General features: G+C 46.7%; 7 protein-coding genes across 9 annotated transcripts; 3 read left to right on the top strand and 4 right to left on the bottom strand.

The window, feature by feature from the left end:
• Window positions 1-640: 640 nt before the first annotated feature.
• BDBG_17954 (uncharacterized protein) lies at window positions 641-832 on the bottom strand (the record flags this gene model as incomplete). Its single annotated transcript, XM_031725565.1, has 1 exon — window positions 641-832. One exon carries the CDS (start codon window positions 830-832, stop codon window positions 641-643), a length of 192 nt encoding a protein of 63 aa, XP_031581227.1.
• A 1,019-nt stretch (window positions 833-1,851) lies between these two features.
• On the top strand, window positions 1,852-6,632 carry BDBG_09093. 2 transcript variants are annotated; one of them, XM_031723870.1, is made up of 6 exons: window positions 2,038-2,857; window positions 2,980-3,066; window positions 3,139-4,310; window positions 4,383-4,532; window positions 4,616-4,714; window positions 4,786-6,624. In XM_031723870.1, exons 2-6 carry the CDS (start codon window positions 3,036-3,038, stop codon window positions 4,996-4,998), a joined length of 1,665 nt encoding a protein of 554 aa, XP_031581225.1. In that variant the 5' UTR covers window positions 2,038-2,857; window positions 2,980-3,035; the 3' UTR covers window positions 4,999-6,624. The 2 variants fall into 2 exon arrangements, with proteins under 2 accessions (XP_031581224.1, XP_031581225.1); XM_031723869.1 differs by having other exon boundaries at window positions 1,852-3,066; window positions 4,786-6,632.
• BDBG_17953 (uncharacterized protein) lies at window positions 1,946-2,221 on the bottom strand (the record flags this gene model as incomplete). Its single annotated transcript, XM_031725564.1, has 1 exon — window positions 1,946-2,221. The coding sequence occupies one exon, from the start codon at window positions 2,219-2,221 to the stop codon at window positions 1,946-1,948; it is 276 nt and encodes a 91-aa protein (XP_031581226.1).
• A 116-nt stretch (window positions 6,633-6,748) lies between the features above and the next one.
• BDBG_09092 (adenylate cyclase) lies at window positions 6,749-9,816 on the top strand. Its single transcript, XM_031723868.1, has 7 exons — window positions 6,749-7,185; window positions 7,313-7,344; window positions 7,460-7,531; window positions 7,621-7,917; window positions 8,005-8,079; window positions 8,208-8,610; window positions 8,730-9,816. The coding sequence occupies exons 1-7, from the start codon at window positions 6,957-6,959 to the stop codon at window positions 8,747-8,749; spliced, it is 1,128 nt and encodes a 375-aa protein (XP_031581223.1). The 5' UTR covers window positions 6,749-6,956; the 3' UTR covers window positions 8,750-9,816.
• Window positions 8,820-11,502, bottom strand: BDBG_09091 (uncharacterized protein). Its single transcript, XM_031723867.1, has 2 exons — window positions 10,962-11,502; window positions 8,820-10,459 (listed from the first exon to the last, which is right to left on the bottom strand). The coding sequence occupies exons 1-2, from the start codon at window positions 11,106-11,108 to the stop codon at window positions 9,686-9,688; spliced, it is 921 nt and encodes a 306-aa protein (XP_031581222.1). The 5' UTR covers window positions 11,109-11,502; the 3' UTR covers window positions 8,820-9,685.
• A 108-nt stretch (window positions 11,503-11,610) lies between these two features.
• Window positions 11,611-13,763, top strand: BDBG_09090 (alcohol dehydrogenase). The gene is made up of 3 exons (XM_002620486.2): window positions 11,611-12,723; window positions 12,855-12,941; window positions 12,967-13,763. The coding sequence occupies exons 1-3, from the start codon at window positions 12,712-12,714 to the stop codon at window positions 13,702-13,704; spliced, it is 837 nt and encodes a 278-aa protein (XP_002620532.2). The 5' UTR covers window positions 11,611-12,711; the 3' UTR covers window positions 13,705-13,763.
• BDBG_09089 lies at window positions 12,147-17,190 on the bottom strand. 2 transcript variants are annotated; one of them, XM_002620485.2, is made up of 4 exons: window positions 16,906-17,190; window positions 16,032-16,775; window positions 15,500-15,772; window positions 12,147-15,440 (listed from the first exon to the last, which is right to left on the bottom strand). In XM_002620485.2, the coding sequence occupies exons 1-4, from the start codon at window positions 17,134-17,136 to the stop codon at window positions 14,211-14,213; spliced, it is 2,478 nt and encodes an 825-aa protein (XP_002620531.1). In that variant the 5' UTR covers window positions 17,137-17,190; the 3' UTR covers window positions 12,147-14,210. The 2 variants fall into 2 exon arrangements, with proteins under 2 accessions (XP_002620531.1, XP_031581221.1); XM_031723866.1 differs by having other exon boundaries at window positions 12,167-15,440; window positions 15,843-16,803.
• Window positions 17,191-17,263: the final 73 nt, after the last annotated feature.

The raw sequence follows: 17,263 nt of genomic DNA, 5'->3' as shown, positions 1-17,263 counted from the left end.
AGCGAATTGAAAAATAATTACGTGTGTAATATACAATACTAAGTAACTGAGAAATGCGCAGTAATGTAACTTGCGTAGCCGCCCATACGCTGTAGAAGTCTGCGCGCACTGGCGAATGAGCAACCGAGCATCAAACAAATAATATCAACCCCTCGGTATGTACGTACGCAGTACACTACATGTACCAGCGTACATAGCTTTCGCCAAAAGAATGCTTCAATAGCAGCGTGTCCAGTTTGTGATTCGTGGAGATTAGCTACCCTAGAGCTCGCTCGCTGGCGGGTTTGCTGAATATTTCCGGGGTTAAAGCTTCTACTTTGGCACCTGGTTGGCTGGCTACCCTTTATTTTCTTGAAGCATATCATGCTGCATGCAACCGCAAACCATTCGCCAGTCCATGAAAATTTGCCTACAGAGACCACGTCTAGCCAACATAATCGGCGGGATGTTTTGCCTGTTCACGCACCGCTGTGTACAGAGCAATAATCGCTGTCGTTATCACAGTGGGACCAAGCACACCAGGGCGCTGCCAAGCTGGAGCGGCAGGCTTAGCTCTCCTGCTAGCGGTAAATTACCCGGAGTGGCCCCAGCGAAAAATGGTTCGGGGATCGGGTACCTAGGTAGGCGGGCAGACTGTTGGCTAACCGCATTTCGATCTAGATTTCTCCGTAAGCGCCTTGAAGAAAATAGACGGCCCAATAGGAGCAACGAACCCAACCTGTGGCAGTTTACAAGATTGACAGGAACCGAGTTGATGAGCGCGCTTCGATTCCACAGCGCAGATGGAGCTTTGCTCCTCGACAATTTTGCCGCCATTCGAACTGGATAACATCTTGTGCATCGGCTTGAAAAGATGAGCCCAAGCATCGTGAGTTACTCCATGCAGCTTGACCCAAAACGTGACAGTGCACAGGGAGCATAAGGAACATGTTTGGCATTTTGCGCAATGTCCGTACGGAGGCACCTGAGTGGCTGAGATAACTACCTACACACCACTGATGTCGTTGATCTCGGCGAAAGGGATGAATGACACCACTACTAAGACGAGCTTAAGCTGGTACGTTACACGGCGAAACCTGCAGTTCAAAACCACGAGCAACAGCATCAAGTGCTATGTGTGCACGTACACGGGGAACCCATGCAGGTTCCCTTACTCCGCCTTTCAAAAAAAGGTCGCCAACGTATCATGGGTTGCTCGCTCAGCTTGACCAAGCCGATATTATTTAGCTGCGGAAGTCAGTTCGCTAGGCCGATGATTCTCGCAGGGAGAGCGCGCGCTATTTTGCGGTCTCTAATACAAATTAAAGCACAGTAAGGGCACAGGAGGTTATACGCAGAACCTAGTTAATACCCTGATCAATGGAAATGTAGTTAGTGGAGGAACCGAGATTGAGTAGTTGGGATAATCAACAACACGCAACTCAAATTCTATATTTTGCTATATGAGGCACAATACGCTACTAAAAGATGGCTAGCGTCGTGTACATGCAAGTCAACAATTATTTTTGAGTACACTCAGCGCATGGTTTTGTAACAAGAGACGTCGTTGTTGGTGGGGCGTGCATACAGCGTATACAAACTTTTTTGAAGCAGCTCTCCCCGCCTTCTACGAAGTACGGAGCACGGAACTCGGTCGTAAGATATTATATCACGTGCCTATGTATTTTTAGAACTTGGAGTGTATCGGTAATGAAAATTCCGCAGCCCGCCCGCGTCAAGGGGTAACATTACATACAATTCCCTGACGATACGAATGGTCACTCTCACTTGGAAGCCAGCCAATGTAACGTCAGGATGGGATGGCTCCAGCCACAAGTGCTCTTGAAATCAGTATAATGATGCGTGTACTTAGGTACTTCGATAATACGCAGCAAGATATTTACGAAACAATACCTCACGTGATTCATTATTACAACCTTGGAATAGACGGATAGCACACCCACCTCTAGGCAAGCCACAAGTTACCGTATGCCGGGTTACAGTACATGACCATACCAAGTAGCCCCCTTTCCAGACTGTCCAGACTCCCTTCCCAATAATCCCTCCAACCATCACCACCACCAACCAACCACCAACCGCTCCTATTACTGCTGGCGTTGAACCGCCTCCGCTTGTCTTCTTCCTCCTCCTCCATCCTTCTCCTCCTTGACCCTTTGCTACCTCTGTTGCTCTTCATATCCTGTGGTGTCTTCCGCGTCTGCCCCGTTGCAAACAGTATCATTCTCGAGTCCGTTGAGCTGGTTCCTTGCCCTGACTCTTTCCCCCTTCGCCAATTCGCTTGTGCCAGCCAGGGTTAGACCTGTCCTCTCACCCCGTTTTTTCGGCCTTTCTACCCCCAAATTTGGACTATTCCTCCTTGGGCTGCTTGCTCTCTATCCCAGCCTTGGCTCGCTCTGTCTGTCGCAAGGGCCTCCTCCGGCCCGCCGTCCCCTCGTCCGACTCTGTCTCACTTCGTTCATCTGCCGCTTGGAACACTCGTGGAGCTTTATCGATCACCTTGGGGGTCTGTTGGGATAGCCCTTGAATGATCTTTACGATACACTGCTGCTGTGAACGGTGTTCTCCTTAGCCCGAAGACGCGAGTTTACGGAAACTTCGCCCGCTGGAATTCTCCGCTCTTTGATCGATACAGCCAGTTTATATAGGTTCAATTCCTGGCGTGTTTTGCTAGCATTGACAGCTCAAGGCTGACTGGGAAGGCGACCACGGAGCTGTCTATTTCGTGGATATATTTTGCGACCCATTCGTCGAGCTGAATGAAGCTAGTCTTCATTGTTCGCTATCTTCATAAAGCAAGCAAGTCTACAATTCTGGTCGCATAGGCTCAGGAACAAAAAAGGCCAGAAGTCTTTTTCTTGTCAGTCTTTTGATTTGGGTTACAAGTGTCGTAGTTTTTAACTATCACGTTCTTGTTTGGGTCTCTCCCGGCGTGTTGAAAACGACGTATATTGATAGCCCCGATTCTTCTTGGCATTCCAGATATCAACACCACCTCCTCCTTCCTCACGCCAGAATTATCTATCGCGAACCTATCCATGACCGCTTCATCCAACGGCCCAGGGTCCAGTGAGTTATTCTATTTAGGTTATAATATCGTGCCTGAAACCATCTCGTTCTAACCAACCTCGTTCTCTTAAGACTCTGCCTTGCCAGTTCCTAACGATGCAAGTTCAAAAAACCTATCGTCAAATGATCATTCCATCGGCGATGCCCCTCTAGAGCGACATACATCGCATACGAACTCGGCGCAAGGTTCATCTGGCGATACTGAGCGCCCAAAGAAAAAGCGATCCTTTCTTCGCGTCCCATCGCGGTCATCTTCCAATGCAAAACAACGGGGACAACCCGCTGCTCCTGACTGGCCACAAGATGGAACTGAAAGCAATGCTGGAAGTAAAAAACGGGCTGGAAGCTTGGCAAGCAGTAAGCGGTCCAGGCGCACCGACGCACCTATGGCCACAGACACCAACAATGTGTCCACGCCCGATACAGATGATCAGCCTAAAGAAAGAATGGCAAAGGGGCCCTCGAAGCTGTTTTCTTTCCTCAGTTGCTGTGGCGGCACGTCGAACGACGATCAGGAAGAACCTGAAATACCCCCCAAAAAATCTGTAAAAACACAGTCGTCCCGTGGCAGGCAGCCAACGCCAGCCGAGAAGACAGAACCCAGCGCTGCAGGTTCGAGCACCGCCGATTCCAGAGAACCCGCCTCTTCTGACGAAAAGGCTGCGTTAAAGACAAGTGCGGACCGGAGGGAGCCTAACACTGATAACGGCCTGGCCGGAGTCACAGGAGAATCTGGGTTGGATAGCGTGGTTAAAATGGATATTGATAAAGATTCAAAGCCTCCAGCACCATCTAAGTCAGGATCAGGCTCTGGCTCGCCTTCGGGCTCTAAGACTTATACAAGCCGAGATTCGGATTTACCACCAATTCCTGCGTCAGAGCAAGTGACCTCTTCAAACACAACCAGCGTTCCCCTTGAGAAGCAACCAGCCACGGACGCCGTCCCGAAGCAGCCCAATGGTGATCACGATGCTGCCATGCAAGATGCGCAGTCCGCGGATAGCTACATAGAAGAAGACGTGGATACTCCATCCAATGACGAAACCGCGCAGCGATCGATGGAGATTCCACCTCCACCTCCATTAGCTCGCCATGCTGAATCGACAAACAAGTATATCCCGCCCGCTCCACCCGTTCAACCAGAGAAGCAGCAGTGGTTATTACCTCCCATTGAGCCCCACCTTCAGAGCCGCAAATGCCTTGTCCTCGACCTTGATGAAACCCTTGTCCACAGCAGCTTCAAAGTAAGGAAAGCGCTTTGGTTTCGTTTAGATGATATTACTATGCGATTGTACTGACAAAAGCTGGTTTTTAAGGTCCTTGAAAAAGCAGATTTCACCATCCCAGTGGAAATCGAGGGTCAATATCATAATATCTATGTAATCAAACGTCCCGGCGTTGATCAGTTTATGAAGCGAGTAGGAGAGCTCTATGAAGTCGTCGTTTTTACAGCATCAGTATCCAAGGTTCGTCAAAAGCGGGTATTTATGAGAGACGACGCCAGGAGTAACTAACGGTTTTTTTTTTGTTTTTTTTTTTCAATTTGCAGTATGGTGATCCTCTATTAGATCAGCTAGATATCCATAAAGTGATACACCATCGGTTATTTAGAGACAGCTGTTATAATCATCAGGGAAACTATGTAAAGGTATGTGCTTCGCCCTATTCCTATAATAACCAAGTGATGCACTTAACTTACCCTTGACGATGACGCCGCAGGACCTTTCTCAAGTTGGCCGCGACCTCCGAGATACCATTATCATCGACAATTCTCCAACGTCTTACATTTTCCACCCTCAGCATGCCATTCCTATTAGTAGCTGGTTCTCGGACGCCCACGATAATGAACTATTAGATCTTATTCCTGTCCTCGAGGATTTGGCCGGTTCGCAAGTTCGGGATGTAAGCCTGGTTTTGAATGTTGCGTTATAGCGACCGCGTGGACGTGGACTTGACTTCTTGACTGTTCGCTATCTATGCCACGGCTTGCCGGGCTCCTTTTCCCAGCCGCTCGTCCTACCCCGTCGAGTATCAAGAGATATCTTTACTCTCGCCACGAAAACTGGTCACATCAAGCACTGTGATCATTATTGCTCGGGCTGTTCTACTGCTCATCTCAACTTGCCAAGGATACCTCTGAACATGGCAGAATTGAGAACCCACCACCAAAATGCTTCAGCACGACCACCACAACCAAAGGGAGAGTGGGCTATAAGATGCTTCTCTAGTTTACATGGAACCGGTGAGCCATGCTCTATCAAGCCGAGTTTTCCGTCGAGACTGGTGTCTTTTATTCCTCCCCTTGCCCTTTTTTTTTGCAATTAATCTCCCTTCCACTGCCTCCATTTATACCCCCCCGATTGCGAACCCTTGAACGGGCCCATATATTTCCTCCAAGTGAGCGTTTCATTTCTCTTCGAGCATTTCCTTGCCGTTGCATCAACCAGGCGTTTTGTCTGCTCCCGATCTGCAGACCATAAAAGACAAAAAAGTGACCTTGCTGGGCACATGTGTCCATTCTCATCCTTATGTACCCTATCCACACAACACAAAACACAAAACACAAAACACACTGCAAACCATGCATCCATCTCCTTTGTTATTTTCCCTCTGTTATCATTCTCTTTTGTCACTCTATTTTCTATGATCTAGTCCTCCTGTCATATTTGTTTTACTCCCCTTTGTTTCCGTAACCTGAAGAAGCGAATTTTGTTTTCTTTTGAAAGATATCACACAAGTGAAGCAACTGATTTGCGGGTCCTTATTTGTCCTTACCACTTCCTCTTCCTGGTTCCCTCTAATATTCTTTGCTTGTTCATTCTGATTTTCCGTTTCCTCTTTATTTAACTTCTATTACTATTACTCTATTGTTTATTGCCACTGGCAGTGCCAAATTCTGCTGTTACATTATTCCTGCGCCTTCTTTTCTCCTATTTCCCTTTTCTGGATAATCTGATTCTCTCCTTTTCCTCGCTGTCTGTTTTGTAAGGCAACAACAACTTGTCCCCTGTTTTTCACCTTTCTCTGCGTCATGATTTCTCTGGTGAAAACCAAAGGGATTAAAATTCAATCTGTCTGTTCACTTTTTCGAAAGACTCAACCCCCCCACCCCTCCCCAAGCCTTCTTTTTATACCTAATTCCACACCAAAATAATTCTTCGCGCTTACATTGCCATATTATTCGCGTATGCAACTACCTAGGTACCCACCTACTACGAACGTATTTAATTTTATTTCACACACAGCTACATTGCCTCACTCTATATCTTTTGGCCGTGTTGTTCATCTTTCCTCCTCTACCATGGTTCTTTTCTATCCCTCACTGTGTTCGCATATATTGTATGTGGAGTGCCATCCCTTCATTTTTCTGTATTGGTAGGTAATCTTTAATCTTTATGCTTACTGAGTGAGACATCTATGCTATATTTCTTAGAGTTGTACGTATGTTGGTGTGGTGCGAGTAGTATGACTTGTCGATGGTTAATGGTTGTACCCATGCTTGGCAAAGATACGTCTATATATATATATATATCTATAGTAGAAGAAAATCGTCTCGGCGATGGTATACATCCGTAAATAGAGAAATAGAGAAAATATTTAACTCTAATAAAGTAGGCAGATCTTCAGGGTATATCTAATAAGCACTCCGTACTCATTACCTTTGTTGGGAATTGGACGAAGGGCTTGGCTGACACAGACTTTGCCAGGTACACACAACCACCTCGTGACATCATCTGGCTCGCGCTTGTTCTCCCTTCGCGACATCACCCAAGAGCTACAAATCAGTTTCTCTCCTATATTGCAACCTCTCTCACTCTCTCTAGAGACTAACTTTTTCTGCACGCGCTCCGAACGCCTCACCATCTACCCCACCCGCCCACAGCCTCTACATGACGGAACCTAACCCACCTCCACAAGCCGCAAGCTCGACTCCAACTCCGAGCCCGCCCGCAAACGACGAGATAGACGATAGCAACGCGGCAATGAAGGATTCTAAAGGCTGGGATGGTAAGCTGCGAGTCGAGCGCCATGCCGTGCTCACCAACCCCGAAGCTCTCGAAGACCCCGACTATTCAGATGAGAATGCCCCACCTCTGGAGGAGATCGAGGCGGATGAAGGTATGCCTCTTTTTTTTTCGCGTAATATATAAACGCTTGTCTCTAGTTGCATATGGTTTCTGTTCGTATCTCTTTTACGATGTTATATGAAGAATGCTAATATGTATGTGCGTCTATTTCCCCTTAGACCTACTTTCGGATTTGGGCAACGATGTTGAGGTGCGTGGGCAGCATAGTGCCTACAGATCTCCGTGCCATATGCCTCTGAATAGCTTCCAGTTTCTCTCTAGAGATAAAATACATAGAAATGAGCTATTGTTAACTTAAATGATAGGACATCGACCTTGTCCATTGCCGTATATCCTCACTACCGGCGCTTCATCTGGAACGTTTTACACATCTAGAAGTACACAGTTCCTCCTCCAATATATCCCCAGCTTTCATTGCTCATAGGCTTACAACTGTATCACCAATCGGAAAAATAACACAATACAGAAACTATGCCTCCGACAAAACCAAATAGCTCGAATGAGCTTTCCCGAAAATCTAGGCCCAACTCTTACTGATTTAGACCTCTACGACAATTTGATCACGCGGATCAGAGGACTTGATGGATTTACCAAGCTCACTAGCCTAGATCTCAGCTTCAACAATATCAAACATATCAAGAATGTCTCGCACCTGGTACATTTGACGGACCTATATTTCGTGCAGAATCGAATACAAAAGATTGAGGGACTGGATGGGTTGAAGGTATTGAGGAACTTGGAACTCGCCGCGAATAGGATTAGGGTATGTTTTGCGATCTGCTCGTGCTACAATTATTCCCTGGCTAGACTGCGAAGTATGACGGTGCTTTTCTGATGAATACGGGTTTAGGAGATTGAAAATCTGGATGATCTCACAGCTCTTGAAGAGCTGTGGCTGGGAAAAAATAAAATCACCGAAATCAAGGTATGCGAACGATCCCCTACAACTCTTCAGCAACTGAGTACCTACCTTTCAATCCGGCCCCTTTTTCAGACCTTGAAAATTGCAACCAAATACATATACTCACCATTTTCAATCCCAACTTCATGCAGAACATCGACGCTCTTACCAACCTAAAAATCATCTCCCTCCCCTCAAACCGCCTAACAACCATCTCCGGCCTCTCAAAACTCCAAAACCTTGAAGAGCTCTACGTCTCCCACAATGCCATCACCGCTATTTCTGGCCTAGAAAACAACACCAACCTTCGCGTCCTCGATATCTCCAGCAATCAAATCAGTAAACTAGAAAACATTTCGCATCTCACCCATCTCGAAGAGCTCTGGGCGTCCAACAACCAGCTCGCTAGCTTCGATGAAGTCGAGCGCGAGCTAAAAGATAAAGAGGAGCTCAAGACGGTGTATTTTGAAGGAAATCCTTTGCAGACGAACTCTCCTGTGCTCTATAGGAATAAGGTCCGGCTGACGCTGCCGCAGGTTCAACAGATTGACGCTAGTAAGTTTTATTTATTTGATTAATTCCAATGCTGTAATCCCCCTGAACACTGCCCACATCGCGGTCAGGCTTTTGTAAAAGAGAAATGATAACTTGGCTAACGAGCTCTGGAATTATAGCATACGTGCGTGTATCGTGAGGAGTGAATTACCTTTCTTATTCTCCCTTTAGCTCAGCAGAAATTGCCAACATGGTGCAGGAAACTTGGGGGGTACTATCTTAAAAGTTGTCTTGAGCTATGGTTCAGTCATTATGCATTTCTTTATGATAGATATATTACGCCGTAGATTTGATAGACAGGAAAGAGGGCAGAAATTTTGGCTCCCCAAAAACGCCAAGAAGGAAAGGAATGTATCTAGTATGTCTACACGTTTGCTCAGGTTTCCTCCGTCCGCGGATCCTTGCTGCTATAATATGATATGGGTAACTAGAACATGTCCTGTACCGTACCAATATCCGTGTATTATTACTGCTACTATTTTACATGGGCATATATACATCTTGGCACTCTCTTGTGGATTTGCTATTCAATATGATTCCCTAAAACTCGCAGAACCCCACATTTTCTCTCTCTTTCAAGTTCTTGTCCTCTATATCTGCAAAGCACGCAGCGCCTTAAATGAAAAGTATATTATTATACCTGCCCATACAGCGCTTAAATGCAGAGGCCTCCTCCGCCCGATTCCTGACATACGGCAAACGTACCCAGAATGACATATGACAAATTTGATGCGCGGGTAGGTAGGTATTGGCCAAGCGATTTCCTGGCCCAGTAGTACACTTTCGTCGAGCTGCCGCTTGGGGCCTGGTTGGCTGCGTTTGTATTTTGACATTCAGGGTGGTGGGGGGCTGTCAAAATAAGTAGGGGCATTCCAGAGACGAAAAAAAATTCTCGAACCATGTATGGTCTAAGTGTCATCAAAGGCGGAGAGGTAACTATTTCCGGGTTTTGGCGAGACGGACATCATATTTTGACCGTAATGCTTAGGAGAATAACCTTGACCGGGCCCCTGCTGTTTCAGTCAAAAAGCCAGGGGCCAATCCCTCGCTCTTCTCCAACCTCCTTAGTGTTTGGCTATGGTGATCTTGCTCTGCTGCCCACAATTTTCCTCCCATGTCTTTGGCTCCTGTTCTCGTTACTGCTATTGATCCGGCTTAGGCTTGGGCTTTCCTGTGCTTCTTCCTTCACCTTCTCTGAGGCCACTGACGCAAGCTTCTCTTTTTCCGCAATCTCCCGACCTTCCCGCCACAACCGCATAAGTGAATCGCCATGCAAAGACTCGGCAAACCGCATAGCGTTGATCTGATGACGAAATGGAACGGGGCGTTTTTTCTTTGGAAAGCAATCAACATATCCAACCCAGAATAGTGTAGTTCGCCTTCGGGAATGTGCGCCTCTTTTATAACGGCCGCGGGCATTTCGCCCATTTGCCGTCTGCAAAAGATCCTGAACCTCGACGGAGTTAGACGTGATAAGGAAAGTGTTATGGTATGGATTCTGCTTGACGGCGACATCGTGGTCGTGGTACGACGGCTCGATATAGCAGAGAATTGATGGTTGAGGCTGATTAACATCACTGGTACTGATTTGTTCCTTTTCCTTTTCTCTGGCTTTGTTCATTCTGGCTTCTTTGGTTTTAGCTTTGATGCGCGGTTTCGCTAGGGAGCTTTTTGTTGGATATTGGTCCCCGTCAGAATCGCGGGGAAAAGATGATGGGAAGAGCGTGGATAGGCTGGGGATAGGAACGACAACTGGCGAAGCTTCCAAAGCAGCATTCCTGGCTTGAGGATCCTCGAAAATTGCCAGAGCCGAACGCCCGGTATTTTTGGCGTCTCTGGACGGGGTATTCTACTCCAATTTCGTTAGCATGAAGTACGATCTTTTATTTATGTGTAAGTTCTCGGCCGCTTAGAGAGCTCTGATAGAAGTGGTAAAATAAAGCACTAATATTCAAACTTTGATTGCAAGGATATCATCCCAACCGGGTCCACAACAGACGCGCGGGGATCCATCTACAGAAGAGCAGAACAATGCCAATCTTCAAAGGGACGAAGGAGAGTAAACCGCCGCCTTTCGACGGTCTCAGCAAGTGCGGTAGTTTAATGCTAATAAAAGCCTATATTGGTTCGGGCCGAAATCTACCCACTTCACATTGGACGGAAAACCAGGCCATCTCATCCCCAGTTCGTAAAATTGGGCGAGGACATAGAGAACCTAATATGAACTCAAAAGAAAAAAGTAATGCAAAATTGAAGAAAATACTCCATCTTCTGTTAAATGAACGAGGGCGAGACAATGAAAATATAGACACCTAAAAGGAAACAAAGAAGGAACCCAACAACATACATACCTTCAAATTTAAGAAATACGACACCTCTCCAAACTTCCGTATCGCCGCAAGGACCAATTGCGACTCTGCGAGCGTGCGAGGACTCGGCACCATTTTAATATGAACTTGTTTGAGATTCGCAACATGGCGGGCAGCAGAGGAAGCCATGGGAAGGTAGATATAAAAAATAATATGATAGTCCACTTCCTATCGTCGGCCTTTCCAAGCAATTATTCAAATTGATTTCTTGAATGCCCTTGTCATTGAAGTGTTTGCTTGGGCCTCATGTGGCATATTCCATGGGCGTATGGTCGCTTTGGATGAGAAAATTCGGGCGCTCAGGTGGTTGGATCTTTTTTCTCCTTCAATGGCTTGAGGACTTAGAATGGGGCAACGCGTGTGCGGTTTTCTCCACGCGGGTGTTAGTTTGTTTGAGGTTCAATTGGGTAGTTGCTAGCGCCTGTGTAGGGATAAAATGCAGAACATGTAGATATCCAATTCACCTAAATGTTATGGTTCGATTGGTTGATGATATCTTGTCATATCTTGGTGAGCGTTGGGAAAAGAAAACTTCCAAGGTTGGATGTTCCGAGAGGTCATGTGATATGCCGGAGTCGCGAAGCCGCAAATCTCGGACCGACCGAGAATCGAACATCTACAACTCCCGCCATCTAGGTTCTCCCATTCACCCATTCTATTCGCTTTTCCTTAGCCATATATTCGATCTAGGTATCTTAATTTGCATATCTATGATTAACGTGGGGCACAGAATTGCTAACAACATACGCCACCTCTCTGACAGTTTCATATATTTTCTATCCTTCGTTTCGTGTTGAATCTAATATACACGCTGCTTCGGCTTCCCCGCTGATTTACCCATTAACGCGGTCCCAAAACCGCCAATGTTTCACAGTGGACAAGGAAGAAAAGGATAAACTTTCCACAGGGTTTTTCACTTATGAATTTGCACCAAGATAACCCCACAAAGGAGTGGGTGGCCCATGGGGAGCTCAATGCTCAAATCTTTGACGGACTAGTGTTCTCCAGGCTATCACTGGAGTGGCCGAGCAAGGCATTATTGCAATCCGTCATCTACTCCTCATTCGGCGATCAAAGCGGTAGTTGTGTTAGGAGGCGAGCTTGTCAGGGTGGATTGTGTTAGACTAAAAACATGCTAAGCACGTACTCCTCTGCTGCGTGGGATAACGATGAGAAAGTGAGAATTTCTTTTTAGTCATAGGTTAGTATAATTCCGCCAGCTACGCGGAGTAGCGTGGAATGTATCGAAGTCCGATGTGGCATGGAAGACCTCAAATCTCAAAAGCTCCCTGGAGAGCTTCTGCGGGGATGCCGTTGACGCTATCGTTAAAATGGAATGGCTCTTCATGCTATGAGAAATTCTCATTGCCATGCATACATATAAAACTCAATCTGCATTCTCTGCTCCTCCCTTACTACCTTTAACTTGCTTCCTAACCCCATGCCCGATTTCCTACATAGTGCGAACAGTTCTCCTCTTGATTGATTAATAGTCTAATCAGGGATATCCGCCCAAATCACCCTAATCAGCCTCTCGTCTAAGATTACTCCGTACTAGAGAAACAATTACGATTTCCAAATCCAGTTCTTGAAGAAAGATGGCTGTCCCGAATATAAAACTGAACAGCGGGTTTGACATGCCCATTGTTAGCTTTGGTCTCTAGAAGCTCAAAAAAAGACACCTGCGCCGACTAGATCTACAACGCCATAAAGACCGGTTACCGCCTGTTCGATGGTGCTTGTGGTAAAGAGAGAAATCCCACTACACTCCCTTTTCTACTCTTCTTTTCAATTCTGGCCCGATCGCTAAAGCCCCTAAAAGCCCCTGTGCCTATCAATATGAGAGCCGGCACCCGTGACTTTGCGACATATCAGACTACGGGAACGAAGCTGAAGTGGGGCAAGGAGCTGCCTGGGCCATCTAGGAGGCATCTAGGAGGGTATTGTCAAGCGGGAGGAGCTGTTTATCGTATCTAAGCTCTGGCAGACTTTTCACGATCCTGAGCAGGTTGGGCCCGTTGTGAGGAAACAACTGGCCGACTGGCGCGTTGACTACTTTGACCTCTATATTGTACACTTCCCGGTTGCGCTGAAATATGTGGACCCCGATGTCCGCTATCCCCCAGGCTGGTTTAACGATGGTAAGAGTTCGATCGCTACCAGTAATGCAACCATCCAGCAAACATGCGGTGCCATGGAGGAGCTTGTCGACAAGAAGCTATCCCGTAGCATCGGCATCAGCAACTTCAATATCCAGCTCATCATGGACTTACTACGCTATGCGCGAATCAGGCCAGCTACTCTCCAGATCGAGCACCACCCATACCTTACTCAATCCCTCTTGGTCAAGTTCGCTCAGGACGATGGAATTACTGTTACCGCCTACTCTTCGCTTGCCAACTCGAGCTTCTTTGAGCTGGGTACGCAGATCGCGATGGAAGCCCCGCGACTACTTTCTCAGTCCGCTATTACATCCATTGCTCAGAAGCATGACAGAACAGCTGCCCAGGTCGTCCTCCGTTGGGCCACGCAACGAGGTATTGCTGTCATCCCTAAGAGTAACTCTGGGACACGTCTCCTTGAGAACCTGCGTGTCAATGATTTCAACCTCGATCAGGGTGAGATTGACGCCATTAGCGCTTTTAATAGAGGTCTTAGGTTCAACGATCCCCTGAACGTAAGTAGAAAATATCCTGGCGAAATGAGATTGATGGGCATGGAGTGATCGTGGCTTGTCTCACCCCCCAGCTCTTATTATAGTACGGAATCCCATGCCCAATCTTCGCTTAAAAAGCAATGCTCAGCGAGGGTCCCAACGCGGCGGCTATCCCTCGGGGATTACCAATGCCCTCACAAGGCTACATCAATTTATCTAGAGCAGATACATATCTTCGACATATCTCGTTTGTATTGGCTAAGGTCCTATAGCCCGCTATTTGTTTCATTGACATCTCTCCTCATGTTAGCACCTTTCCTTTTACTTTCATGTCCTCTGCTCTAGATCATGTAGTCGAAACAAACTTTTCGCTTTCCATACAAGGTAGTTTTTGGTTTGATTCCAGTTCTTGAAAAGCGCCCTGGCCGACAGGCTTGGAAAAATCGATGCAAGAAAATCGAGTGCGGTGGAATAGAGGCATGAGGAAGACTCGGAAAGAAGTAAATTATTACTCCATTCTGGGATTGGCTAAAAATAAGAAGCATGTGGATATAGAACAATACAATACGATTCGTTCACTCATCCTCATCCTCACCAGCATCGACATTGAATTTCTTTCTCCCAGACCCGGTAAGATTCTTAAGATTCACCAGGTTCACCTGAGCATCCATCTTCTTCTCTATATTCTGAATCTCCTTCTCGGGATCAATAGCCTCCTCAGAAGCAAAGTCCAGCACCAGCCGCCTACCCAGAAGATGGGTATTCTTCAAAGCATCCATGGCATTCTCCGCCTCGCGCGCACTTACGAAATCAGCAAATGCAAAGCCACGAGCCGTCCCGTCGAATTTCTGCGGCACACGGACAGACCGGAGTTTGCCATATGCACTGAACAGGTTTCTGATATCCTTCTTCGTGGCCTGGAATGGTAAGTTTTTGATGAGGATCTTGGTTCCCCGCATGGCCAACTTCTTCGCATTATCCTGGCGCCTTCGTTCCTCAGCAGCATCCACCGCTTTGTGCGAGGCCTTGATGACAAGTTCGTGTTGATCTAATTTGTAGCCTTGCATCGCCGCGAGGGCAGCGCGTGCTTGCGCACTTGAGCGGAACTCCACGAACCCGAAGCCCATGCTAAGAGTTTCTCCTGGGCGCTTTGGGTCTGTTTTGGTTTTTACCCTAGCAGACAGGAATCCATCCAGCGGTTGGAACACCTCTGTTAGACGAGCATTTGTTGTAGAAAAGTTAAGATTTCGAACGAAAAGAGTAGATGTCTCCAGCGGAGACTCGGCTTCTTCCGTTTCTGTTGCCTTGAAAATGTCCGAAGTTGAGTATGTTTGCGAGATCACCTTTGGAGGAGGTGCTATAACCCGTGTAGCAGTCGCATTTTCATCAAACAGGTCCTTTGGTGCTCTCTCCAAAAACAGGATTGAGTCGCCCAGCTTTCGATACGCAAGCCCCTTGAAAGCCTTTTGGCATTCGTCTGCCATGACGAATTCAACAATGGCTATAGTGCCACTGGGAGGCATCAGGAGCCTCTTAATTTGCCCAAAAGGTTCAAACAGCTGTCTTAAATCGTCAGCTTTAACACCAAACGAGAAGTTCTTAACGAGGATTGCAGTATTGCCTCGTTCCCGCTTCTTGAACGAATCCAGGTTCACCCCATGTGATGAGAAGTACGCCTTCGTTTCTTGGATCACATGCGTTTCTGCATGGGCTTGTTTGACTGCTGCGTCAGAGGATGTGGGATCAAGCAGCTCGGATTTCGAAATCCCCAATCGTTCAGATACAGATGACATGACTGCATCAGCCTAATACACGTGTTAGATCATGGAAACTAATTTTGGGCACAAAATAACAGGCAACTTACATTCATATATAGGGAATTCCAGCTGAAATTTGACGACGCGGCCTCTTGTTTCCTTTTTATTTGTTGTTGCTTTTTCAAAGGCAATTTTGAAAGCTCATACTCATCCAGTTTATAGGTTTTTTTTGATGAGGCCGGTAAGATGTGCAAGAGACGGCCTTGGAAAACTTTCCCATCAAGCGTTTTGAAAGCCTGAATGGCAGCCTCTGGGTCCGCGTACTGTACGTACGCGAAGCCTTTGCTTTTAGAATGTCGTGTATCAAACGCAACATGGACCTATTTCTGCGGTCAGCGGCGGGTTGATTCTGGAGATTAAAAAAAATCAAGACATCGAATAGTTATTCACCATAGGATAGGCTTCTCAGATTATAAGAGGCATCTACTAAAATACTCTTTCCAGGTAACATCACATGCATAGCATAAGCTGTCCCTATCTGGACGATCATCATTGGAGCCAGTGAATGCAGGAACGGTGCACATACAATGAAAAACAAAAGACTTAACGGAAATGACACAAAGCAACAAGCATGCTTACCTCATCGATTTTTCCAAAGGGAGAGAATAGTGACTCCAGGTCACTCTCGCTAGCATTATAGAGAAGATTTCGAACGAAAAGGCGACCGGTTTCACGGAGTTGGCCTATATTCGCGTCAAAGGATTCATTCTTGTCGGATGGGTTAGGTGGTTCTTTTTGAACGGGTGGCGAAGCCTCCTGCGCATTCCCTCTCCTGGTGCTTTCATAGTCACTGTCCTCGCTTTCCTCAATTTCCCGTATTTGAGCGGTGCTAGGACCTCCTTCGTCTTCATCTTCTTCAACCAGGCCAAGAAGTCGACTCGTTCTCGATCGCAGCCAATCCATATCGGACTTCGGCGCTTCTTCCACAGACGTGGCCTCAGGTTCATTTTCAGGCTCGATAGACCTTGCTTTTTCTGCGATAGAATTATCCTCTGAGACATTGTTCGGCCGCTCCCTTTGCTGCTTTTTGAAAGCGGGCTTATGATCCGGCCTTAACCGCTTTGTTTTGATGTTAGGCTCTTCAGTCTTGCTAGACGGTTGAATTTGAGCACTATCCGTTGAAACCCCGTTAGTAATAACCACTATACCATCGTCAGCCCAAGTCTTTGACTTCATTGCCGGCTGCATAGCGGCAAGATATTCCTGGAGCTTAGGATCTTGTTTCTGTTCTACTTGGTCGTGTTTTCGTTTGAGAGTAGTGGAGTTGGCTGATGTGGCATGTCTTGAATTTGGCTTCCCACTTACCGGGGAATCACCGTCGACCTTAAGAGTTCGGTCAGCTTCATGAATCCTTTAGTTGGGTCAGTCTTCGATGATGGCAGCGGACAAATAAAAACGGTGGGAAATTCGATAGTGCGGAGGGTAGAAGAAAGGGAAGGGGAGGAATACGTACCGGTCGTGCCATCTCCACTGCAATTTTTGACATCCTTATATATGTCTTATTGAAGTAATTGGCAGCATCTTGTGCCAGAGTCGGGGTTTTGAAGCCCACAAATCCAATCCTTCGTTTAGGGATAACATGTGCATCAGTAACCTGGTACCGCGTAGAGAAGTGTTTTCGGAGGTCATCATTAGAAAAAGTAGGCGGCAAGCCTGACACGAAGACTCTTGTATTCTCCTCCATATTGACTGGATGGGAATAACGAAGAGTTCTTCAATCTTCCTTCTTGTGTGGAAAAGAAATGCAAAGAACGAACGAATTTGTGTGGTGGAATGTTTTTCTTTTTTTTCTGCCAAAGGCGGTGAGAGTA

Source organism: Blastomyces gilchristii, assembly GCF_000003855.2.
Source record: "Blastomyces gilchristii SLH14081 genomic scaffold supercont1.35, whole genome shotgun sequence".
Classification (NCBI taxonomy): Eukaryota; Fungi; Ascomycota; class Eurotiomycetes; order Onygenales; family Ajellomycetaceae; genus Blastomyces; species Blastomyces gilchristii.
Note: the sequence above shows the minus strand (reverse complement) of the source record. Positions and strands in the feature narration are given on the sequence as shown.